Consider the following 27259-nt stretch of genomic DNA (forward strand, 5'->3'; position numbering starts at 1 on the left):
ACTTGGGGTCTGAAGCCCAGGGACAGGAGTCTGTAAGATCAGGACCTATGCTTGTAAAGCACCAAGCATTACCGTTTGGTAATAGCAACCATAATGAAATTAAATTTAACATCCATGTAGGGGGAGAAATACCCAAAGAAACTCACCACAGTAACATTTAGCTTCAAAAGGGGGAACTACACAAAAACAAAGTTTGTTAAATGGAAATTAAAAGAAACAGTCACAAGAGTGAAATGCCTGTAAGCTGCATGGAAACTTTTAAACCCCCCCACCATAATAGAGGCTCAAACTATATGTATACTCCAAATAAAAAAAATCAATAAGAGGGGCAAAAAAATGCCACCATGGCTAAACAACAACATAAAAGAGGCAGTTAGGGACAAAAGACACCCTTTAAAAATTGGAAGTCAAATCTTTTTGAGGACAATAGAAAGGAGCATAAACTCTGGCAAGTCCAGTCACCAAAGTGCAAAGTAAGCAGTAATGGGAAAGAAAGGAAGGTCCTCTCAAGGAACAGTAACTAGTTAAAGGGATCTCAAACTGGGTGACTGGGCAAGAAAATGCCAGATCAAATTCAATGGTGACAAATGCAAAATAGTGCATATTGGAAAACATAATCCCAACTATACATACAAAATGATGGGGTCTAAATTAGCCGTTACACTCAAGAAATAGCTCTTAGATAGTTCCCTGAACACATCTGCTCAATATGCAGCGGCAATCAAAAAAGATAGCAGAATGTTAGGAACCATTAGGAAAGAGCTTCATAATAAGACAGAAAATATCATAATGTCACTATATAAATCTATAGTATGCCCATTCCTTGGGCCTATCTGGTTGCCCCATCTCAAAAAAGATGTATTAGAGTTGGAAAAAGTACAGAGAAAAACAACAAAAATTATTAGGGGTATTGAATAGCGTTCATATGAGGAGAGATTAAAAAGACTGACAGTTCAGGTTGGAAAAGACACAACTGAGGGGGGATATGATAGAGGTTATAAAATCATGAGTGGTGTGGAGAAAGTGAATGAGTGTTATTTACCCCTTTACATAACACAAGAACCAGGGGTCACTCAATGAAATTAATAGGCAGCAGGTTTAAATCAAACAGCAGGAAGTACTTCTTCACATAACACACTGTCAGTCTGTGGAACTCATTGCCAGCAGAGGTACTGGAACAATTTGTATAGTGGAGGTGCTAAGAGTCATTGAACCAAACTGTAAACTCTGTATATCATTGAAACCACTTCAAGCTAGGAGATGCAGCAGCATCCCTAGTTCCAGCCTATGGTTACCAGGGGATGTGGTGAAGACCAAAAATATAACTGAGTTCAAAAAAGAATTAGAGAAGTTCATGGAGGATAGGTCCATCAATTGCTATTAACCAAGATAGTCAGAGACACAACCCCCGTTCTGCGTGATCCTAAACCTCTGGCTGCTAGCAGCTGGGACTGGATGAAAGAGGATGGATCACTTGATACATTGCCCAGTTCTGTTCACTTCCTGTGAAGCATCTGGCAACGGCCATTGTCAGACTCAGTATGGCTGCTCTTGTGCTCTTTAAGCACAATAGGGCCCCCATTCTGACTGAAACTTCTGGGTGCTACCATAAGACAAATAGTAAACAATAATAATGGTGAGAGTCTTCATATGAAAATTATGTCCCTGGTGTAGCTTTAAAAAAAGTACATCATTTCTCTTAATATTCTTTTTATGGGAGTTACTAAATCTGTTCTAAATCCTACAGTTTTGGTTCACAGGACATTGTGTGTTGAGACCCTTTCTTTTAATTTGATTAATAGGAAGGGCAGGGCTAGTCTGTTGCTGCTGCTCTCCACAGGCAGGGCAGGGCTAGACTGTTGTTGCTCTCCATCGAACACCCTCCAAATGTAAGTAGTATTACCAACCCCAAACATTCAAAATCATGAATTAGGCCCCAGAACAAGACTATCCACAGTTGTAACAGGAAATTGTTAAAAAAAAAAAAAGTTTTGGAAGAGGACAGGGGTCTGAGGCAGGCTATGCTGAGCAGGGGAGTGGGGGGGGGCTGAGGCTGGTTGTGTTAGTCACTGTGAAGTGCGGGGGGGGGGGGGGACAAGGGATGGACAGAGGCAGCCTGTGTTGGGGGCTGAGCCATGGGGTGGGCATGGGGTTGAGCGGGGGGGAACTGACACTGGCTGTGCTGGGGACTGAGTAATGGGGGGCAGGGGGCTGAGGCTAGCTGTGCTAGGGACTGAGCTGTGGGGGGGCAGGGGCTGAGCAGTGGAGGGAGGGCTAAGGCTGGCTGTGCTAGGGACTGAGCAGTGGGGGGCTGGGGACTGAGCCTGGTAGTGGGGGGGGCTGAGCGGGGGGGGGGCTGAGCAGTGGGGGGCTGGGGACTGAGCCTGGTAGTGGGGGGGGCTGAGCGGGGGGGGGCTGAGCGGGGGGGGGCTGAGCCTGGTAGTGGGGGGGGCTGAGCGGGGGGGGGGCTGAGCCTGGTAGTGGGGGGGGCTGAGCAGTGGGGGGAGGCCTGGCTGTGGTGCGAGGTGAGCGGGGGGGGGGCTGAGGCTGTCTGTCGGGGGGGCTGAGCAGTAGGGGGCTGAGGCGGCTGTGTGGGGGCCTCACTTCCCGCGCTGAACACCAGGGCCGGGGTAACACGCATGCCGCTGGCTGAGCCGTGGGGCAGGTCTCGTTGCCCGGCGCGGCGGCCTGTGGGTGGTGGAGCGGAGGGGGAGGGGGAGGGGACGGTTGATTAGATGCCCGGGGGGAGAGGGGGCTGAAGCTGCCCGTGCCGCTGGCTGGGCGGTGGAGGGAGGGCCTGAAGCTGCCGGGTGCCGCTGGCTGTGGAGTCCAGTCCGCACTTTCCCTCTCTCCCCAGCGCGCTCCCTCTCCGGCAGCGGCGGAGGGGGGTTGCCGAGCGCACAGAACAGCCAGTTGTTTAAAATCCTTCTAGAACCGTTTCAAATTCCCCCTTGCGCCGAGGAAGGGAGAGCGCGAGAGGGGAGGGGGAGGAGGAGCCGAGGGGTGGGGGAAGCGGGGAGGAGGAGGGAGCAGCCTGTCCTGGTCTCCGTCTGTCAATCACTGTGTTGGGGGCGTGCCCGACCGTGCATCGGGCCAATGGGGTGTGTGTGTGGCAGTGTCTCCATGGTGACGGGGCTGTTCCCGGGGAGGCTGTGATGGGTTGACAGGTGCGTGACAGTCGGAGCTCTCTGCAGGCATGTACGGCAAAGGCAAGAGCAACAGCAGCGTCCCGTCCGACAGCCAGGCCAGGGAGAAGTGAGTACAGCCCGCCGGACCGCACAGTCGGACTGGGCGGGGGGCGAACACACCCGCACAGACCCTGCACAAAGTAACTTTCCTGCTCGCCGGAGAGGGGGTCGCGCGCACGCTCGCGGAGCGGAGGGGAGCCAGCGGGGAGCCGGAGTGGGGCAGCCAGGGCTTGGGGTGCGGAGGACCCGAGGGTTAGGAGTTGGGTGTACGAGCCCCTAGCTGGCAAGCTGGGGGAAGGGGCCAGGGGGGTTGTGAGCTGCTCTCGCTTCTGGGGGGTGGCGGAGGCAGGAGCGTCTGAGTTCCCCGCGCTTGGCAGGGAGGTGGGACAGGAGGCGCCCGAACCCCTCGCCCGTCGCGGGGTGAAAGGCGGGTGATGGCTGAGCCCCGCGCATTGTGGGGGGGTGCAGCGCGGCTGAGCCCCTCGCTTTGGAGGGTCAGGGTCTAGGGCAGGGAGCGGAAGGTTGGGGGAGGCCCCCACTCCTCTGCCCCCGTCCCCAAAGGGGGTCTGTGCCGGTGGGAAGTGTTGGACTAACTTTGGTAACAAAGAGCCTAGCCTGTGCTGCTGGGGGGCGCCGCTGTGGTGGGAGAGGCAGAAGCTCCCTGTGCTGCCTGTAACTCTGCAGCTCTCAACTTTTTATCAGGACCTAGTATCTCCCCCTGTCCTTCCCCGCCAGAGCCCTGATGTGTTCTCCCAGCCACATCCCTCCCTAGGGTGGGGGCAGGAGAGCGGGTTACTGTGTGTAGGGGAGGAAGGGCTGTGTGTGTGTGTGTATTGTTCTTTGGGAGTGAAACTGGGGTTGTGGGTGGGGAAAAGGGATTAGTGGGGATGTTATGGTTTGAGGAGAAAGGGAAAAGGGGGTTGTGTAGGAGGAATACAGAGATATTCTGAGCGCCTGTTGGTTTGGGGGAGAAGGGGAGATGGTACTGACTTTTTTGTGAGGGGCTTTTGTGTAGTTGTATGTGTGTGGTGGGATGGTGCCAACAGTGCAGCCAGTGACAATTTAGATGGCTCTCTGTCCTATGTCAATGAGGCATCCCTTTCCCCTGTATCCCCAACACACAGGTTAAAGGGACACCAAGAACTTGAATTTATAAAAACTGACTAATCTTAAAAAAATGTTTCTGAGGAGCCCCCTTTGAATATCCTAGCTTGATCTTTTTAAAAACATCCTTAAAAATAAATTGTATAGGTGTACTTCTGTTCACCTGGTTATGTTTACAAATATCTTTTCAGAGAGGGAGAAACAGACTGAATGTACAGGGGAAACAGTGAAACTGACCATACACAGCACAACCAAATGCACAAAATAAATAAACTGGAAAAATATGGAGAAATAAAGTGACTTGGCTAGCTTCCTTTAGTTATAGTACTGTTAGATATTACTGGTAATTATAGTAGGTACAACATGCTTAGACAGAAATGTGACTTTCAAGTTGATGGTGTCCCTTTAAGTTTGCTGTACTTGAAGCCTTGGTTTGCATTATTAAGATTGGTGAAGCACAGACAGGAGGTGCTTACTGTGAAGGAGGAGGAAGAGCCCATATGTGATGGGCTTAGTACAGCAGAGGGGGAGAAGGAAGAGTATAGTATGTGGCGTCAATTCTTATGGCCAGGACCATTCAGTCCATCTGCTGCAGCCTGTGAAAGCTCAGGATAAAGCCGTTGAGGGGGCAAGGGGACCTCCAGCCAGAAAAACTATTTGTATATGTCTTGTGCAGAAATCACATTGCACACCACCCTAGAATTGCGTTTAACATGAAACTGAATAGTCCAGGCATGACTGATGAGTTTCCTTCAGGCAGTTTGTCTTGAACCTTCACCTAAAAGTTTTTCTTGTTGCAGTATTTTAGAGGAGCAGCACTTCCTAATTCCAGAGGCTGGCACACACACACTTCCTAGAGCAGTAGCAGGCCAGGCATCTTTGCTGAGAGACAAAGGAGAGGGAGATGCTTGAAGAGATTTAAAGCACTGTTGTTGCGTGATGTTTGGGAACTATATGTATAACTTTATAATAGGGAATTGTACAAAGGCAGAGGGAATTGTTGACAAGAAATGAGAATTGCTGGTATGGGGTTTGAGACAGAACTTGGACAGGCTAATCAACTGTTGGTGCTTCTTGCAAAAATATTTTGCAAAAAGAGTTAAATACTCAGACATTAGGACAAACATCATTTTGTTTGACTTGTGTAGAGAAATTGTAGGAGAATTTCAGCTGTTTTGTGCCTGATACTTAGCACTGTGTGTCATCTACTTTGCAAATTGCTAAAATCCAACCAACTAATATTATCTTGCTGTTGAATCTGTAAGGGGATCCTCAGATGAATCTGACTTTCAGAATGATGACCTTGTAGATATAGTTTAGTTTTACTTCCTGTATGGCTTGCATCATGAAGATTTTGAAGTATTGTTTTTTTTTAATCTTTGGGCTGAAACTTTAAAATTTATATATTTTTCTCTCTATTTTACTTTTCCTCCAAACTTTTGTACCAATAAGGCAATACTACTTTAATTTGCAGTATAAAAATCCTTAATATTCTACAAGTGAGGTCTGCCAAACTGAGCTATCACCAAGTAATAACTACCCTCCTACGTGAAATTATGGGGGGCCTGCTAGATGGTGCTATTTGATTTAAATACATTCCATCTCCCATTCATTACAGCTAGCAGCTGGAAATCTGTACTGCTCATGTAAGGATTACCTTATGAATGTACAACATTTCAGGTGGATCACTTTTAAACCATTGACTGAGTGATTACTACACAGTATTTTTGTTGGCTACATTTATGGATGAAAATAATTTAGAATTCAGAAGTAAACTTGGCTACTGCTGTGGAGTGTCATTTATTTTTATATATATCTAGTGCAAAAATTCTGAAAGGTGTGTGTGTGTGTGTGTGTGTGTGTATATATATATATATACACACACACACACACCTTTCCGAATTTTTGCACTAGATGTTTTCAAGTTCCTTATCAGTAGCGCAAGATGCATTACTAGATACTTTTCCTTCCCTAGGTCTGTAAAATTTTGGTTTTGTCTTTGTTATGGTATTTTCCCCAGAATAGATGTCTGACTCTGGTTCTACTGAGAACATTTGTCATCAGATCAAGAAGAGTATCCCTACAGAGGGAAACCTCTTTCCAACATATGAATGAAGTTGTGTTGATTTGAAAACCATAGGAATAAGAAGGATGTTTGACTCAACTGATGTAAAGTATTTATTTAATCACAGTAGACTGTGACAAATAATTATATTAAAGTTAATTGCTGTTATAAAAGAGTATAGTTTTGAAACAAGAAATCTGTGAATTTGTTATAATGTTTCCTAAGAGGAATTTGCGATGGTTGCAACATAGCTTTTTTTTATACTGAATGCTTTAAAAAAATTGGCGATTGCTGCAATGGGGTGTCTGTCTCTCTTACACACACATACGATCACACACTGTGATAGAGACCAATATCTGGGAAAGTTTGTAGAATGCAAAATTGTTTAGTTTAACTGTATACTGTCACATCTAGTTATCTATGCTTAAGTATCTAGAAGATTTGTTACTAGCTGTGCATTTTAAACATTTTTTTCCATGTTAAAATTGGATTAATATTAAGTATTTCTTAAAATACTGTAGCATGAGTTTACACAGTTGGGTCTTTTCTTAGAAAATGAGTCCTGGTGACAGAAATTCTGCACAAGAAGTCTATTAGTGATGGAGAATTTTTGAACTGTGGAAAACTCTGCATACTTTTTTTTTTTTTTTTTTTAAATCAAGTGTGATGGACATATAGACTGATCCCAGGGTCAGGTATTTTCCTGGAGATATATCTATATTATATGCTGCTATCAACACCATTTTTTTATGTTTCTTAAATTTTTCTTAAGTAAAATAAAGAAAAAATTTTAGGTACGTTTTACAATTTTCAGTCTAATATATTACTTATAATAGCCCTTGACAAGTTTTCAGTGTCAAAATTATGAGAATTTCCTCTTATACTCTCTCTTTGTTTCTCCCACCTCACCTCAGGGTCAAGTAATTCATTTAAAGTATCTTATCAACAAATCTAAAGTGAATAGATATTAAATATTTTCATCTGAATTTAACTCTACACCAAACAGGCATAGCACAGTTAAGTAAAACACTAAAAAGAACAGAGTAGCTCTGAAGAATAAAGATTAAAAAGGGAAGATGGATGGAAGGAAAAAAACCCCAGAGAGACTCCCCCTCCCCGCCATCCTTGTGAAAGAATGGTAATTTGATTCTGGGGTCAGGCCACCCCACTTGCATAATGGACAGGAAAGTTGTATTCAACAGTAGCCCCTTGACTACTTATGCTGTGCCGAGACCTAATAAGACTCATCTATATTGTGAAAAGGATCTCAAATTTTTCTCAGCACCCATTTTTTGTTGTCTCCTTTGGGCAGAATGTATTTCCCTGACTCCCTCCTCTGCATCAGAGGTGGATTAACTCAGAGTTGGCACCTGAACCTTGCCCCACTTCACTCAGTGACAAAACTCCATGAATTGATTTCAATGGGAGCGGGATCAGATTTTTGCATTCTGTGTGATTCTTTATATACCTTTACTTACAAGCCACACTCTTTCTGAATAAAGTGGAACATCAGAGAGTTATTACATTAGTATTTACAAACATTTAATAAGGAACAAAAATAGTATAAAAGAACTCATGGGCAAAATTAGACTTAGAAGAGAAACTATTTGGTTCACCAACACACACAAATAGTTGTTCATATCTTCAGTAATCTGGATCTTTAAGCAGTTAATCAGCAAACCTTTAAAAGAAAGGGACTTCAGGGTGCTTTCCCCCCCCAGTGGGACGTATGGGTGTGTTAGCAGAGGTTGAAAAATTTACCATATGCCTGCTAATCAGAGGAGTAAACCTACTGGACAAAGCTAATACAAAAGACGGAAGAGCCAAAATAAATTACCTTACGGATTGATCCTATGCTCATTTAAGTCAAAGGCAAATCTCCCATTTGACTTTAATGGTTTAGGATCAAAGGTCTAATGAGGGCCCTAGATTTTCTTCCACCCCCAAACTGTAGGGAAGGCAAGAGTGCTTGGATTTCTATTCAGGTGCTGTCCTAGACCCTCCTCATCTTTAGTATTAGTCTGGCTGGTAGGTGTCTTGCAAATTTGACCTTTGCCAGCCAGTTGCTTGAAGAGAAATGGGGATTTTTCTTTTTTTCTTCTCTGAACCTGCTTGCTGCTGTGAGGAAGGAGGTTTCCTCTGCTCTGTTCTTCTGTTTTTTGTTTTTTGGGGTCTTTTAGATGAACAGCTACTGTGTCTAGCTTGGTTCAGAATAATTTCTCAAGCAACAATAGAGTGAGATTAACACAATTCCTGTAATTTTCAGTGGTGTCCACAGGGTTCTGCACAGAAATCGTGAAACTGACCAGTGATTTCTGTTTCTGACTCTGCTGTTACTAACAAATCTGTGGACAGCAGCAGAAGTTCTGGAGTATTTTGTCTGAAAATTCAGGAAGGCAGCATTACATCATTTCACATTATGAAAATTTGCAACTATAAGGGTTGTAAAGTTTATTATTTTAAAAAAATAAATGCTTAGATTTAAAAGAAACTAATACTTTAGGCCTATCCCTCTCATCAGGGCAAATTTCCTACTCATCATTAGGAAGTCAATAAGTCAGTTTCTCAAGTCCTGAGTTATAGGATTTGGCGATATCTAATTCACCTCCAATTCTTTTACTTTTCTGATTTTTGTTTTTGAGAGCTGAAGGCAAAAGCCAATTTCCTCTGCCTGAAGTTGACCACTGACTCACTAACAAGTTTTTGAGTTTGGTTCCCTCCTCCCCCGCCAAACCTCTTAGCAGATCTTCATTGTAGAACTTTTTATTTCAAAACTATTTGGAATAAATACTGGAGAGCTGACATAGTGATGATTCCTGCCATCTTAAAATGTTTTTAAGGCTGTAAAGGGCAGTTTTAATTTCTAAATATGAAAACAGAATTGTCAGGTTAATCCAGATTGTTCTGAAAAATCTACTAGAATTGAGTTTACATGTTGATTTGATTCATCAGGTTGACTTGTACAGTATGTGGATGCTGCCTGTAGAAATAAATGTATTGGTTGCAGGAATACTATTATGGGACCCTATCTATAGATTTGCTACAGAACACAAGAAATTTTGATAAAGGGGGCCACATACAGAATGCTTTGGAAATGACAAAAGTTTTTCATTTGTTTGCCATTGACCGCTATGATGCAGGATCGGTGCATTACTGAGCAGGTGCGCTTAGAAAAGATTTCAAGTATATGGGTATTTCAAACTCTGACTAAATTACCCTGAAGGGGCTGAATTACAATTATAAACCTGATTACACTCTAGATATATAACACAAGTGGTAATAGCAGACACTAGCTGTATGAGGTTGTAAATACATAGATTCATTCCAGCATAGCACTAAAATAAGTGTGTAACTTTAAGCACATGAGTAGTCTTATTGATTTCAACAGGGCTAAACTTAAGTATGTGCTTAAGTGTTTTGCAGGACTAGAGATCTTGTGCTGGAGGAGGGAGGCAAAAGCTAAAGTAAAAGATCATCTTTCCCTCTTCACGCTTTCCTCTCCCTCTCCTCCCCCAACCCACCCTAAAAATATGCTCTTTCTGTGTTATTCATCACCATGAGAGATGTGAGATTGTGCATTCCAATTTTAAGTTTTTGCATACTGTCTTTAATGTTAAGCAAACCTTTGCTGAAAAAGGGTAATGGCTTACTTCTGAGGCCAATTGCAAATCTCCCATTCATTTTAGTTAAGAGCATGCTGGGGCTCCAGTTTAAAAATCTAAACCTTATTGGAGGAAGCAGTCAATAGCTAATGGAAATCAGTTGATATGTATTAACATTTCTTTTAGATTAATCTGTTTTAACCTGATGTTAAGAAGTATAGCCGCAAAAAGAAAGAAACAGAAGATGGGCAGGTGTATGCACATGCGTACACACAAAAATACATGAGGGTAGCTAACTTTTTATAAATTTGGAACAACAGCTGTAATAAAGCATGTTGTATGTTCCAGGAAGACACAAGAATAATACACCTAATTGTAAAGCTGATAAATTTTGGTTCTTCTTTGAGTGATTGTGCACATGGATTCCACTCTTGATGCTCAGGTGTCCCATGCACATGAGATTGGATTCCTTTGGCTAACAGTGTCTGTTGGGGCCAAACCTGTGTACCCTCATTCCCCCCACCTGAGAGCATAAAAGATGGAATGGGCCCAGCCATTCCTCAGTTCATTCTTAACATCCTTAACAGTGAGGTGCCTGCTTCTCTGTGCATTGTGCCGGTTTAGTGTTGTTAGTCTTGTTGCCTATTGGCAATATACAGGCACACAAATACAAATTCTAATTTTAGTCAGTTTCTAGATTTTAGGTTAGAACATGCACCCCAAACTGGGGCTCTAGCAGTGGCAAAATCTTTGGGATTTAAAACTTGTCCCTCATGGCTTCAATGCCACTTAATGATGGGCACTCTAGGTGCCTATTTTGTTTAGGAGAAGGACCCATTCCTGAGCAATGTGCTGTTGTGTTGAGAGGTACTGGAGATTGTTTTGATCACAAACCTCTTTAAGATTAAATGTGAATACACCCTTCAATTAACGTAATTGTCAGGATGAGTTAATCAGAACCCCCCCCCCCCACCTAAATCAAAAGAGGGCTGTGAACCCATCCAGGAGTTTGTACTGAATGGGAAGAGGGCTTTTGCTAAGTATTGTTAATGTTTTGTGTGTGAGGAAAAAGGTAGAACACTCAGAAACTGAGAGACTAGGAGACAGAGACAGGTGGAAGGAGCAGCTGAAAGCATGGTGTCTGACCCTGGAAAAAACCTGGGGAGGGTGCAGGCTGAAAAAAATGTTCTTGGTGCTATAAACAAAAGAAGCTGTTTCCTGCTGTTTGATTCCTTTGTACGTTATTTGCAAATAAACAAAACAGCATCAAAGAAATACCTGACTGTAACCAATTTCTGCTCCCAGCTGGAATATCCCCAAGGCCCAAACTTCGACTACTCGATTAGGTAAAAAAAAAGGTAACAATACTATATGTTGCTTCTTCTCTAAATGGACCCCAGAAGCTAGAGAAAGCAACTTAAAATTGTTCCTCCTGGAGCTCTCTAGGTAAGCCTCCTCGGACACCAAAAGGAAGGACACAGCTGTACACCAGTCCTGTGTTCATGGATCTCCATGAGAACCCTTGTGAGCTGAGATTCCCCTAGAGCTTCTGGGTTACACTGACTAAGAGACCCCAGTTATCTGCCTCTGTACCCGCTTTGTTGAGCTGAGGCATAAGTGACTCTCTCGAATGTCAGCTGAGTCTAGGCACAAGACTCAGAAGTCTGACTCATCTCAGACTCAACTATCAAAAGGCAGCCCACATCCTGAGAAAAAGGTCCCTCTGGCATGCTGGTGACTGTTGAGAGTGCTGATGGTATCAATTAAACCTGGGAACTGCATCTCTTTTGGTACTGAACTTTCAGCATCTGGAGCCTGGGTACCTGGCACAACCCCCACACTGTGGTTCTCATTGCCCAGTGCATTGTTGCCCAAGGCATATATAGGATCAAGTGATTTATCTGTGGGCCTGGTACCGGGGGCTTCCCTGCTGGATGTGAAGCTGTATAGCTGCATGGATAGACTGGGACTCAGAACACCTGAGTTTTGTTCCTACTTGACCATTGGCCTGTTGGGTGATTCTGGGCAAGTCACTTGACCTTTTGTGCCACAGTCTCCTCATTTGTGAAACTGCGGTTAATGGGGGTAATGATGCTGACCGCCTTTGTAAAGCACTTTGAGATATAGTGCTGAAAAGTGCTAAGAGCTAAGTGTTATTCTTTTATTCTTATGAGAGGTTGAGTGATAACTAAACCATCAGCTATCATGTCATTGGTATGGCAGGTAAAGGAGGTTATCTGCAGTTCCAATTTCACTCCCTGCCCAATTAGAGAGAGCACAACAGAACCAGGGGGCCTGATGGGATGATATTTTTTTTTTTTAAGAGGTGTACTCCTTTTCTTCATCACCACTGGTGCATTGTAGGGACTTGTCTCCTTGGCTAGCACAGTGGGAGGCAGGAAGAGAATCTATGAATTCCTGTGAAGGAATCTATAAGGAGCAGCAGGAAGCTACCTAGGGCTCATAGGGAACATCTGTCCTGGTACATCCCTATGTGTTTCCCCTTTCAGTACCCATACTTGCCTTAGCCCTACTAGATGCCTGGAGGTGGGGGTGGGGTGTAGCTATATTCCCACAAGCCTATATCATTGGAACTCTCTAGAGATAGATCCTTCTCCTCAAAGAGGCAATATAAACCAACATAGCCATGTCAGTTAGTGCAGCCTCCGATTCTGGAGAGGCAACCTGAAGAAAATAACAAGGACAATATCTACAAGGGGAAGAACAACTTGTCCCCACTTCAGTCTCCTTGTCCTCTCCCATTGTGGTCCCTTGATGCCTTCTTCAGTCAATGAGTTAAAGGCATTCCAGGAACTTATCACGCATATGGCAGAGCCTCTGAAAGTGGTGCAGGAGAAGCCTCACAAACTCCTGGACATCTTGCATCCTTCTATGCCTGGCAAGCTTGCCATGCCTATAAATGAGGGACGGTTGGACATTGTGAAAGACCTGTGGCACACCAGCATTAATTCTGGCCATATCCAAGTGAGCTGAGAAGAGATACCAAGTCCCTTCCAAGAAACTTGTGGACTTATTCCCAGCCAATACCAGGATCACTTGTGGTAAGAGCGCCCAAATCTACACCTAGGAAGAAAGTCCCAAAGAGCCTGAACCTGTTTGAAGGCAAAGTCTATTAATTTGCCATCTTCCAGATGCGCATGGCTAATTATCAAGTGCTTTTTGATACAATTATTTCAGCTGGACAAACTGTCTCAATTTGTGGATAGGCTATCTCAAGATCACAGAAAGGAGCTAAAAGACCATCATGTCTGAAGGATAGCTGATAGCCCTCAGATCCATACAGGTTGCACTGGACATGTCCAACATAGCAGCATGTGGCTACATTAATGGCCATGAGAAGATCTTTCTGGGGGATTTCCAGGGAGGCTCAAACAACAAACTTTAAGGATCTTCCCTTTGAGGGCAATTAACTTTTTAAATTCAAAGATGGATGAGGCCCCCTATTCCTGAAAGGATTCTAAGGTGGCGGTGTTTCCTAGACCTCAATGTTGCAACCCCAAGAAGAAAGCAAAAAAGATAACGTTCTTTTAGGCAGCTTTGTTCTGCCCAGTGCTGCTACCAGCCTCTAAAGATTTCAGAGCCTCTGAGAAAGAAGTAGAGATTCCAGCAGCAACAAACCTCTTCCTTTATGATTATGATTTATTATTTATCTGTGTAATACCAAAGTGTCTAGGAGCCCTAATAAGAAACAGGACTCCATTGTGCTAGTCACTATACAAACATGGAACAAAAAGTTTTCTGCCCTAAAGAGCTTACAATCTAAATAAACTGCAGGTTTGATGCCAGTGTCAAGAGTCTGGCAAAACATCCAGAGAGTTTCTTCCTTTCGGTCCCCCTGTTTGGGAAACTTCTTTTTTATTTTTGGGAAGTTTGGACTCATATCACCTTGAACCAGTGGGTCGAGGAAATTGTAAACAAGAGGTATTCTATCCAATTCCAGTCCCTTTCTACCTCCTTCCCCTTTTCCCCACTCCTTTGAAGGGACCCTTTTCAGGAGATATAGTTAAAACAAGAAGTTGACTCCTTTCTACAACTTGGAGCAGTGGAGGAGGTGCCCTTAGAGTTCAGGGAAAGGGGTTTTTATTTTCATTATTTTATCATCCCAAAGAATAAAGGGGTTTTGTGTCCCATTCTGGACTTCTAAAATCTCAACAAATTCCTCCATTGTTTTAATCTCAGAATGTTGACTCTAGGCTTCATAATTTCCTCATTAGATCCTCAAAACTGGTTTACAGCTCTTGACCTGCAAGATGCCCATTTTTGTACATGTTCATCCTGCCCACAAGAAATACCTCAAATTCCAGTAGGAACATTCCCTACCAGTAGAAGATCCTATCCTTTGGTCTTTCCACAGCACCAAGGGTATTCACTAATTACTTTGGAGTCATTGCAACTCATCTAAGGAGACAAGGAATTCATGAATTCTGGCTGATTCAAGGAAGATCACCCCAACATGTGACCAACTTGATCCAAGTAATCTTTTAAGATTACTTGGATCAAGTTGGGCCTCAAAAGTCAACAGAGAAAAATCCAACAGAGGGTCCTGTGGCACCTTTAAGACTAACAGAATTATTGGGAGCATAAGCTTTCGTGGGTAAGAACCTCACTTCTTCAGATGCAAGAGAAAAATCCGTACTTCGACTCAAAGCCTAGAGTTCATAGGAGCAGGATTAGATTCCATGTCAGCGAGAGCGTACCTGTCACAGGAAAGATTCCAGTTGATAGTAAACCTCATCAACCAACTTGAGACTCACCAAAAAATATCAGTAGGAGCATGCCTCAGGCTTCTGTCACAAGAAATGGAAGTGGAAGGGACCTGCTGGGTAATTGGTGGCAGGGGACTGGATCACAAAAAAACCCACGTTATATAATCCTGTTAATTTATCAAGTTCCATCTTAAAAAATAGTTAGGTTGCTAGCCCCTGCTATTCCTGTTGGACACATGGCTTCACGCATCTACATGACACAGTTTGCCAGACTTCACTTACGCTCTATACAAGGGTAGTTCGAAATCAGTGTATCTGGCAGGCAGACACTGCATGGACATGCTGGTCATGGTCTGATAAGAAGTCCTCTCCTTGCTTAATCTGGGATGCAAGGCATTTTTCTGCTACTCCAGGGTTCCACAATCCAAGTGCTCATAGTCAACACCACAGCTTTGCATTATGTCAACAGATCAGGAAGGAGCAGCAAGATCATCTCTGCTCTGCGAGGAGGCTTTTTGGCTTTGGAGTTGGTGCATTCCAAATCAAACCATCACTACCAGTGGCTCTGCTCCTTCCTGGTCTTCAGAGCACTATGGCAGATCAACCCAGCAGGCAGTCCTCAGACATCCACAAATGGTCTGTCAAAAACCTCAGTCCTGAAAAACATCTGTCGCAAGTGGGGATTCCCAGAAATGGACCTGTTTGCTGTAGACCAGAACAAGAAGTTTCAGTCATTTTGGTCACTAGGACTAAAGTATGCCTTGCACTAATCCCCATGATACCAAGGGTTATGAGGAAACTGAAACAAGTTGCAGGACCAATGATTACAAAAGCCTTTGCATGATTTAGGCCAGGGGTAGGCAACCTATGGCACGTGTGCCAAAGACAGCATGTGAGCTGATTTTCAGTGGCACTCACACTGCCTGGGTCCTGACCAGCGGTCTGGAGGGATCTGCATTTTAATTTAATTTTAAATGAAGCGTCTTAAACATTTAAAAAAATCTTATTTTACATACAACAATTTAGTTTTATATTATAGACTTATAGAAAGAGACTTTCTAAAAACATTAAAATGTATTTCTGGCATGCGAAACCTTAAATTAGAGTGAATAAATGAAGATTTGGCACATCACTTCTGAAAGGTTGCCGACCCCTGATTTAGGCAGTTCTGGTATTCAGATCTGATGAAACTCACATCCCGTCCCGTAACCTTATCTGCCTTATGCAACATAGTCTCACAGAACAACAGGCAGATCCTACACTTGGAGCCAGCTTTGTTACATCTGAAAGCCCGGATGCTGACTGGATAACGTCCACTGAAAGAAGCAGTACAGCTGAAGTTCAGAATGTTCTGTTTCAAAGCAGGAAGCCCTCAACCAGACTGACTTATAAAGCTAAATGGGAGAGGTTTTCTATTTGGTCATCTCAGCTGTCTCCCATCACCCTTTCAGCAATATAGGACTACCTATTAGCCCTGAAACAATCTGAAGTTTCTATCAGCTCCATAAGATTCCATGTAGCAGCAGTTATCTGCACATCATCTTCCTATCCATGGCCACGCTGTATTTCTTCAGTTCAGTGCTAAGGAACCTTAAAGGGCCTATTCATGTTTTTTTCCCCTCAGTTCAGAGGTCCCTTCCCTCTTGGGACCCCAGTGTAGTACTGACAGGATCGATGCATGCCACCTTTGAAATGTTAGAAACCTGTTCCCTTTACTACTTATCTGTGAAGATAGGCTTTATAGTAACTATTACATCAGCAAAAAGGTCAGGAAGACTCAGGCCCTTATGGTGTTACTGTGTTTCATAAGGACAGAGTCACTCTCAGGCCTCATCCCAAATTCCTGCCTAAGGGAGTTTCAGAACTCCATGTAAATCAATTTATTGATCTACCATTTTCTTCTCCCAGCCTCACTGTCTTTTTTATATTGGTAAGACAAAACCATTCAGGGACACCAAGACTGTTGCTGGACGTGCAGAGAGGGTTATGGGTCAAGCAATATTCTCTTAAATGATTTAAGTGGGTTTGCAACTGTATAGGGATTTGTTAGGCGTTAGCCAGGTTAGAACTACCTAAACACATTGGCGCTTATTCCACTAGTGTCCAGGCAACCTCTGATGCCTGTTTGAAAAATAGCTCTATTTCTGAAATCTGTAGGGCAGCTACTTGGAGTTCTGTCCACACATTATTTCCAAGAATACTGTTCTTTGGTAGAGGCTTCCAGACTAGATGCCTGCTTTGATAGGGCTATCCTGTAGTTATTGTTTAAGACTCCTGCTATCCACCTCCAAGCAAACAGATAACTGCTTGTTAGTTGCCAAGAATGGAATTCATGTGGATGATCACTTGAAGAAAAAACAACTTCTTATCTTACAAGAACTATGGTTCTTTGATATGTTTTGTCCACATGTATTCCATGACCTGCCCTCCTTTTCCACTTCTACTGAGCCCTACTTTTTTGGGATTCTATACTGGCAAAAGAACTAAGAGATGGTCTGGCACGCTCCACTCTTTATGCTTTTGGGTGTGTATGTGAGGGTGATGGAGAGGGGCCCGGAGATATTTAGGACACAGGTGCAGCCCTGTTGGACCCTGTTGGTCTAAAGAATCTGATCTCGTGTGCATGGGGTACTTGCATACCAAGTGTCATGAATGGGACGAAGGTGATTAGATCTAGTGGTCAGAACAGGAGTAGGGAGTCAGGCTGAGGCAGGTACTGAGATAGGCCAGAGGGCAGACAGAGGTTCAGGTGTCAGGAGGCTGGCAGAGTCAGGCTATCGGGAGGTAAGAGTCTGAGACAGGACAGAGGGCAAACTGAGAGTCAGGAGGTGGGTGGGGTCAGGCAGCAGGTTACAGAGAGCAATTGAAGATCAAAGTCAAGGACAAATCAGGGTCAGAAGCCGGAGTCTCAGGTCTATTGCAATCAGGAACTGGAGCAGAGACAGGCATGCAGTCTGTTTTGTTGCTCAGACAGCTCCCCTTCGTGGCTGCCTGGTTTAAGTTCTGGTACTGGCCAGTCAGTGGGCTGTGAGGGGCCACCACTCAGGTCCGGCTGGGTGGTACTTTCAAGCCCAGCCTCACAGGGCCCTCCTCTGGGAGACCAGCTTAAGCCTGTAGTGGTGATGGAGCCCAGAACACCCCAGGGTCCCAGGTTCCAGCCGTGCAGGTTCTTACATCATCACCTCCTTCAGACCCCTTCGGGATGGTACTGGTCCAGGTGAGCATTGTGGAATGCTTTCACCAGTTTGGGGTATGTGGATGTGGAAGGCTCCCAAGTGTGTTCTTCGGGGCTGATGCCTTCCCAGTCCACCAGATAGTATAGGTGGCCACATGTACATCTGGAATCGAGGATGGGCTGTATTTCATATTTCTCATGACCGGGTATTTCAACTGGTGGAAGCAGGCAGTGTGGTTCAATCAGGGAAGGGGTTCTCCATGTATGGCTTCAGAAGGGAAACATGTAAAACTGGGTGTATTTTGAGAGACTGGGGAAGCTGGCGTTCGAAGGTAAGTGGGTTAATCTGCTGGCATATCGGGAAGGACCCTAGGAATTGGTGGTCCAATTTGCAGGATGGTTGCCAGGTCTGGAGGTGTTTGGCAGCAAGCCATACCTTCTGGCCTACCGTAAATACTGGAGTTTCTTGACTTGGTTGTCTGCATGCCTTTTGTAGCCTTCTTTGCCTATTCTAGGCGGTTCTTGAGCTTTTCCTAAATACGATGAATCTGTTGGACCCAGTCCATGGTGTCAGGCTTTGGGGAGGCTGCTGGTAACACCAGGTGAAACAGGTGTGGAACCTGTAATTAGCGAAGAAGGGACTCCGAGCCATGAAGGCATGAGCAGCATTGTTGTAAGAAAACTGCATATGGCAAGTGCATGGAACAGTTGTCTTGATGATAATTTACCAAGCACCTCAAATAGTTCTCTAGTACTTGGTTCAACCATTCAGTTTGTGCATCTGTCTGGGGGTGGTATGTGGTGGAGGTAGATCTGCAGCTATCTGGTAGTCTGAAAGCTTTGCACCAGAAACGAGAGGTGAACCACGGGCCTTGTTCAGAAACTGTGTGGTCTGGGATTCCATGGAGCCAGGTCACATTGTGCAGCAGGATTTGGGCAGTAGTCTCGGCAGAGGGTAGCTGGTTGCAGGGGATGAAGTGCGCCTTTTTGGTCAGGTGGTCCACAACTGTTAAGATTACGGTGTAGCCATCAAATGCTGGGAGTTCCACAGTAAAGTCTAGGCTATTGGCAGACGAGTGCCTGTTCGGAGTCTCCAGGGATACTAATGTGCCAAGGGGTCTGTTTTGGGGTGTCTTGGTATGTGCACAGCACTCACAGGAGTCCATGTATCCTTGGACCTTAGCCCGCATGCAGGGCGACCAGAGAAAATGGCCAACCATGCCGGAGGTCTTCCACCAACCAAAGTAACCTGCTAGTGGAGCATCCTGACACAGCCATAGCACCTCTAGTTGGGGATACCCTGGGGGTTCATATATGTGCTCAAAATATGTTATTCCATCCAGCACAGAATGGCATGGATTATATCCCTTGGGCAAGTGGGGCTTCTTTCAAGGTGGATCAGATGAGGGAGAGCAGGTTTTGACAAACTCTGGCATTGGCAAAGTTACCAGGCTTGAGGTGGTAGGGGGACTCAGAAGTCAGTTCTTTGCTTCTCCTGTAGTATTCCTCCTTCTGAGATAAAGCATTGGCTTTCCCATTTCATTTTCCCAAGTGCAGGTAATCATGAACTCGAACTGAGAAAAGAACAGGGCCCATCTTAACTGTCTCTGTCACTTGGCCCTTGTAAAGGTACTTGAGGTTCTTATGGTCAATGAAGACCTGTATTGAGTGCCAAGCTCCCTTAAGGTGGTGATGCCATTCTTCAAATGCTGTTTTTATAATAAGCAGCTGTTTTGTCCAGTATTTTGTAGTTCATCTCTGCAGGGGTAACTTTTCAAAAACAGAATGCATAAGACTGACTGAGGTCTAAGTCGCTGCAAGAGTACTGCTCCCTAGGGCCATATTGGGTGCATCTGCTTCCACTCTGAAAGGAAGAGTCTGGTCAAGGTGTGCCAGGATCAGGACTTTGGGTAAGGCAGCCTTTAACTGGTCAAAAGTGATTTGGGCTTTGGTGACCAAGTCAATTACACTGCTTTGCAGAGGGAAGTCAGGGGAGTTATTAGTTGGGAGAAGTTGGTGATGAATCTCCTATAAAAATTTGCAAAGCCCAGGAAGCACCGAAATTCCCGGAAGGTGATGGGTGACGTCTACTTGCAGAGGGGTTCCAACTTTTGTGTATCCATCTGAAGTCCCTCTGGGGAGATGATGTATCCCCAAAAATTCCATGGTGGCTTGGTTGAAGGTAGACTTTTCCAGCTTGGCATACAAACCATGCTTCTGTAGTCTCCCAGGACAGACTGAACATGGTGGTAGTGCTGCTCCAAGCTCTCAGAAAAAAACAATCACCTATGGGACCCAAACACAGAAGCCAAAAACCAGATAGTCTGCGTAAAACCTGGACGGGTGGCAACCCTCTATCTAGTCCATTTTGTACATAATTTACAAAATGTTGAAATGTTGCAGGGGCATTGGTTAAGCCAAACGGCATCACCAAGTATTCAAAGTGCCCATATCAGGTATGAAAATTAGTCTTCCATTCATCCTCAGGCCTTATGTGCTCTAGATTGTGTACCTTCTGAAGATCAAGTTTTGTGATGATCCTGGCAGTCCTCAGGTGGTCCAGCAATTCTGGAATGAGGGGAAGGGGTACCGGTTTCAAATAGTCACTTGGTTCAATGCACGATAGACTACACCAGAGGTGGCCAACCTGTGGCTCCGGAGCCACATGCGCCTCTTCAGAAGTTAATATGAGGCTCCTTATATAGGCACCGACTCTGGGCCTGGAGGTACAGGCGCCAGCTTTCCAGTGTGCTGGGGGATGTTCACTGCTCAAACCCTGGCTCTGCCACAGGCCCTGCCTCCACTCCACCCCTTCCCACCTCCTCCCCTCAGCCTGCAGTGCCCTCGCTCCTCCCCCTCTCCCCCCAGAGCCTCCTGCACACCTCGAAACAGCTGATCAGGAGGTGCGGGGAGGTGCTGATCAGTGGGGCTGCCAGTGGGTGGGAGGCGATGGGAGCGGGGAGGGGGAGCTGATGGGTGGGGGCTGCTGACATATTACTGTGGCTCTTTGGCAATGTACATTGGTAAATTCTGGCTCCTTCTCACGCTCAGGTTGGCCTCCTCTGGTCTACATAGAGGCGTAGTGACCCATCCTCCTCCTTCACAAAGAGGACTGGTGTCCCCGCTGGAGAGGTGGATTGCTGAATGAAGCCCTTGGCAAGGTTTTCCCGCATTTAGCCATGTAGCGCCTCCAGCTCTGGTTCAGACACAGAGTATATCCATTCATAAGGCACCTTTGTCCCGGGTTGGAGATCTGTTGGGTAGTCATAGTTTCTGGTGGGGGTAGTAAGTCTGCATTCTCCTTCTCTCACACATCCGGGTAGTTGCGGTACTTGTCAGGGAAGCTAAGGTTCTGGCCTAAAGTCACTTCCATCTGGCTAGCCATCACCATCCAGGATTCTGATTCTGAGGGCCTCCTACCATCCTGGGTGCAGGTCACTTGAGGATTGGTTGCTTCATTGGAGGCATGCTTTCTGACAGTATTTGGAGAGAAGCTAGTGCTCATCCAACACCAGGAGATAAATGGGTCATGCCGCTCTGCTTGGAATCCCAAGAATAATTGGGAAGAATGGAAAGTGGAACAGATCCAAGCATATTATTTCTCAGTGCTTTTCCACTACTACCTTTAAGGGGATAGTCTCTTGAGTCACGGAACCTTACGATAGGGGTGACCCATCAATCATCATCACCAGGTCCAGTGTGGGTTTCAGCTGAATGGGGATCTGGAGTGTTTTGGTTGACTCAACATCTATAAAGTTGGCAGCAGCCCCAGAGTCTGTCATTGCTAGTTGATGGGGGATCTGCTGTGCCTGCCCCAAACCCAGTAGCAACAGGAAATGTGAGGAGATACCATGGTTTCACCTCATCATTGAGCCTCCACCAGAACTGGTAAAGCTGGCTGCTCAGTACATTCAGCATCAGCCACGAGCCGTTGGAAATGGGTGGCGTAGGAGCTGGCTGCCCCATGCCTCTGGTGAAGTTTCTGGAGGGCAACCTCTGCAGAGCAGACATTACATGTCATCAACCATGGTTGCAAAGGTTTGCAGGAAGGCATCCCAGTTGGAGAGCACTACACTGTTCTGCTCCAGCATGGGGGAGACCCAGTTGAGCACTTCACTGGAGAGCAAACTGACTACTAGCGCCCCCTTAGTCTGGTCTGTGGGGTATGCTTGGGGGAGGAGCAGGAAGAGCAGCCTTCATTGGTTCAGAAAACCCTGGAATTTTCAGTGATGCCCATCGAACTGTTCGAGCAATGGCACCATGGGGGTGATGTGTGGTCTGTGCAGGCACATAGTGTCACAACTTCGCCATATGAGTGGATGAGCTGCTTGTGTAGAATCCGTGCTTTGGCGGTGAGCTGTGCCACCTGAGCCTACAACTGGGCTAGTTGCTCATGCAGGATCTGTGCTTTGAGTGCACACTGAGTAATGTGGGTCTGTAGTGCAAGATTCTCTGCCTGCAGATGGGTGACTTGGTCCTTGGGGAGCCATTGATTGGAGGGCAGCCTGTCCCTTCCATTTTCTGTGGAGGGGTTGGATGGCTTTGGGAGGGGGCAAAGGTGGTCTGAGCAAACTGTCATGACTGGGACATGGGCGATCAGATCTAGTGGTTGAAGCAGGAGGAGGCCAAGTTAGGTATTGGGAGGTCAGAGTCTCAGACAGACCAGAAGACAGACCGAGGTTCAGCCGTTAGAAGGCAAACAGTGTCAGATTATCGGAAGATTGGGGTTGGGTGCCAGGTTACGGACAGCAATTGAAGAGCAAAATTGAGGACAAACCAGGATTGGAAGCCAGAGTCTCAGGTCTGTCACAAGCAGGGCCTGGAGCAAATACAGACAGGCAATCTGTGTGTTGCTCAGACAGTTCCCTGTCATGAATTCCTGATTTAAATACTGGTACTGGCCAGTCAGTGGGCTGTGAAGCGCCACCACTCGTGTCCTACTGGATGATACTTCCTGCTGAGCCTAGCCTTACAGTGTCCTCTCGGGGGAGCCCAGCCTAAACCTCTAGTGGTGATGCAGAAGAGGCATCAACACCCCAGAACACCCCATGGCCTCAGGTTCTAGCCTTGCAGGTTCTTACTCCAAGAGTACAGTCTATTTGGACAACACATCTTGAAGAGCTACAGTTACAGTAAGTTAAGTAACTATTCTTTATTCACCTTAATAAACAACACTATCTTCCAATTCTGCATTCTAGCAATTTTTTAAATGCTCATCTCTATAGTGTTTGGTTCCCCAAAGCCATTAACCAATTCCTAATCCCTTGAGACTGTGGTGACTTCTAGTGTTAATGATAGCAGTCTCTTTTTCTATTAAGGGAGCATGATGGACTTTTTTGTCTTATGTAGTAGAAGTCCAACACATTATATGTTTTCCAAATGATATCAACTCTAGTTTAACAAGATAAGACTTAAGAAAAGGATTAATTAGTAGATTAAAAAGGATTAACTATTAGGATTAATCAGTAGACGTATCTTCTCAGAAACCCACAAATGGGTCGTGTTATTCCTAGAGAATTTAGAGAAGAATACTGAGAGGAGCCAAGCCTCAATCACTCTGAGAGCAAGCTCAGTGTCCAATATAAATAAACAATTTTGATTAAGTCAATCTGTTGTAAAAAGACTTAATGTCTAGCCTATCTGACCTAAAATAGCTAGATTCCTTTGTCTCTCAAAATCTCTTCCCCCAAATATCAGCCAGAGATGCCAGCATGTAGTCTGTAAATGATATTCATGTTGGCTGAGAACAACTTTGCTGCTGTTCTATCACTTCCTATCAGTCTTTGAGAAGAGTTAAGATTGAGGGTGCATCTGGAAATCCTTTAAACTTAGAACACTCATCCATCACCTCAAAAATTAAAGTTTATTCATTTTAATTGTATATCAGAATTTTGGTGCTATCTGGATAGAAGCAATTTGTGTTGCCTCAAAATGTAGCAATATCTTGTTCTGGAATAGCTATGAATGAAAACAGATGCCCTAATCTACCCAGACTCTTTACATTAAAGTTTTTTCACTGATTTCAAAGCTACTTTGCTCCATAAAATCAATTCAGTCTTGAAAATAAAATAAACAAAACCATTAAATATTGATTTTTTTCCCCCCACTGTAGTGGACTTAAGTGTGTTTTGCATCATAAGATATGGGTAGATTGATGACGTCTCATTTACTGGTCCTCCCTAATACATGCTCTCTAGCCTACTCATTCTTCAAACTTAGTTGTTCTCTTGGCTCCTCCTCCCACTCCTCCTCCCACTTTTTCATGGTACTCCCTATAGCTGGAATTACATCCCTCTTCCAGGAGACCAAGAGTCTTTACTGTTCTCCAAACTCATTATTTTCAACTTACTTTTCTCCATTGACATTCACTAGCCCTCATTCTGGATTCATTTGTAATACAATCTTTCGTTGTTTGTTTCACTTGTCCCTGTGTTTACTATCTTCATTTTCAATATTTTTCTGATGTAATTTGTAAGCTCTTTGGGTCAGGGACTATGTCTTATCTCCCAGTTCAGGCATGGGGCTTAAGGGTTAATTCTTAATCAACTGAGGGAGGCACTTTCATCTGGGGATTAATTGAGACTGCAGCCAAACACTTTTTGCCAAGTTTGTATCATGTTGGTTAAAGTAGAGCCCTTGACGTAAACCTAAAACTCTAGTGAGGATTGTCTGTGTTCAAACCTGAGCCTTCAGTGAACACACTCTCAGTACTCTGACTCTGGCTCTGCCACAGGATTTCTTTGCCATTTTCCCACCCTAAAGAACCGATTTAAATGAAATAGAATAAATTAATGGGAACAGAAAGAGAATTTTGAATATACAGTACTCCAGGACTTACATTCACTTTTAATGTTTCACTCTCCCTGTCCCTTTTGGGGGAAAATCTGTGCCATTTATTTAAGTCTCCATAAATTTTCTTGTAAGGAATCAATATTTTAAACCAGGGTCGTCAACTTCTGGCACGCAGCTTGCCAGGGTAAGCACCCTGGCGGGCCGGGCCAGTTTGTTTACCTGCCGCGTCCGCAGGTTTGGCCGATCGCAGCTCCCACTGGCCGTGGTTCGCTGCTCTAGGCCAAGGGGGCTGCAGGAAGTGGCGCGGGCCGAAGGATGTGCTGGCCACGGCTTCCCGCCGCCGCCATTGGCCAGGAGCAGCGAACCGCAGCTAGTGGGAGCCGCAATCGGCCGAACTTGCGGTCACGGCAGCTAAACAAACCGGTCCGGCCCGCCAGGGTGCTTACCCTGGCGAGCCGCATGCCAGTGGTTGCCAACCCCTGTTTTAAACCATAGTGTCTATCCTATTACCAGGAACATATAAAGTCCATGGTAGCTCATCTGAAGTTCCATTTTTCCTATTGATATTCAAAGCATCCTCTTGATAGCAGGAGTACCTCACAATTTAATTAATTAATTTGGAAGTCTAGTAGTGTTCTGGTAATGAAGTTAAGTACTGGTGGTCCTGTAGAGAGAAAGATAAGGGTCAGCAGTATCTGCTGTCTTCCTAGCTAAACGGTCCTACTTCTCCAATTTAATTAAATCTCACACCCACAATCCCAGAACCCTTTCATCACCTTTGACTCACTCCTCAAACCCTTCCCAACTGCTGCCTCCACTAGTCTTTCTGCACAGGATCTTACTGATTTTTTTTCAAGGGAAAATTGACAGAATAAGAAAGGATCTTCGCTGTCGTCTTGGTTTGCCTTCCCTGCCCCTTCCCCATTTTCTTCTACAGTTCTCCTCCTTCTCCTTGTTACAGATGCAGAAGTTTCTTGTCTGCTCTCCTTCTCTAAATCTTCCATTTATCAATGTCCCCATCCCATCTCCTGATCTCCCTTGCGCCAACTTTCATCCCATCCCTTACTCTTCTTCTTAACTTCTCATTTTCCTCTGGCTCTTTCCCCTCACAGTACAGGCATGCTTTTGTCTTTCCCATCTTAAAAAAAACAAAACAAAACAAAAACACACCCTTGACTCGACTTGCCTTTCCAGCTAACAAATCTTCACCCTTTCATCTCTATGTTAATTCGGTGCCTAATGTGCTGTTTACTATCGCCATCTGGAGTTCCTGGCCTCCAGTTCCGTCCTAGCTTTTGAAGTTCCTGGCCTTCAGTTCCATCCAACCTGGCTTCTGCCCCTTGCACTCCACTTGAAACCACTCTCACCTAAGTCTCTAATGACACCTTCTCAGCCAAAACAGAGAGGTCTGTTCTCATGTTCCTTGACATGGAGCTGCCTTCAACACAGTTGACTGCATTTTTGAAATATAGTCCTCTCTTGGTTCGCCTCCTACCTCTCTAATTGCTTCTTTCAGAGGATCCTTCCCATCCCCCCTCCAGCTTTCTCTGTGTGTGTTCCATAGGATTCTATCCTTGGTCCCCTTCTCTTCTTCCTCTAACCTTGTCTTTCATAGATTCATAGATTCTAGGACTGGAAGGGACCTTGAGAGGTCATCGCGTCCAGTCCCCTGCCCGCATGGCAGGACCAAATACTGTCTAGACCATCCCTGTTAGACATTTATCTAACCTACTCTTAAATATCTCTAGAGATGGAGATTCCACAACCTCCCTAGGCAATTTATTCCAGTGTTTAACCACCCTGACAGTTAGGAACTTTTTCCTAATGTCCAACCTAAACCTCCCTTGCTGCAGTTTAAGCCCATTGCTTCTTGTTCTATCCTTAGAGGCTAAGATGAACAAGTTTTCTCCCTCCTCAGTATGACACCCTTTTAGATATCTGAAAACTGCTATCGTGTCCCCTCTGTCTTCTCTTTTCCAAACTAAACAAACCCAATTCTTTCAGCTTCCTTCATAGGTCATGTTCTCAAGACCTTTAATCATTCTTGTTCCTCTTCTCTGGACCCTCTCCAATTTGTCCACATCTTTCTTGAAATGCGGTGCCCAGAACTGGACACAATCCTCCAGCTGAGGCCTACCCAGAGCAGAGTAGAGCGGAAGAATGATTTCTTGTGTCTTGCTCACAACACACCTGTTGATACATCCCAGAATCACGTTTGCTTTTTTTGCAACAGCATCACACTGTTGACTCATATTTAGCTTGTGGTCCACTATAACCCCTAGATCCCTTTCTGCTGTACTCCTTCCTAGACCGTCTCTTCCCATTCTGTATGTGTGAAATGGATTTTTCCTTCCTAAGTGGAGCACTTTGCATTTGTCTTTGTTAAACTTCATCCTGTTTACCTCAGACCATTTCTCCAATTTGTCCAGATCATTTTGAATTATGACCCTGTCCTCCAAAGCAGTTGCAATCCCTCCCAGTTTGGTATCATCCGCAAACTTAATAAGCGTACTTTCTATGTCAATATCCAAGTCGTTAATGAAGATATTGAACAGAGCCGGTCCCAAACCAGACCCCTGCGGAACCCCACTCGTTATGCCTTTCCA

At 44.9% G+C, this 27259-nt stretch overlaps 1 protein-coding gene across 5 annotated transcripts in view; it reads left to right on the forward strand.

Moving 5' to 3' along the window:
- The first annotated feature begins 3163 nt into the window (after positions 1–3163).
- The window catches only part of SSBP2 (single stranded DNA binding protein 2), a 272660-nt gene continuing 248564 nt past the window's right edge, over positions 3164–27259 (forward strand). For all 5 annotated transcript variants that reach the window (XM_054032549.1, XM_054032551.1, XM_054032547.1 and 2 more), the window contains exon 1: positions 3164–3255. In XM_054032549.1, the coding sequence (XP_053888524.1) occupies positions 3197–3255 (59 nt within the window). In that variant the 5' untranslated portion in view covers positions 3164–3196. The remainder of the gene's footprint in view (positions 3256–27259) is intronic.

Source organism: Malaclemys terrapin, chromosome 6 (assembly GCF_027887155.1).
Source record: "Malaclemys terrapin pileata isolate rMalTer1 chromosome 6, rMalTer1.hap1, whole genome shotgun sequence".
NCBI classification, from domain to species: domain Eukaryota; kingdom Metazoa; phylum Chordata; order Testudines; family Emydidae; genus Malaclemys; species Malaclemys terrapin.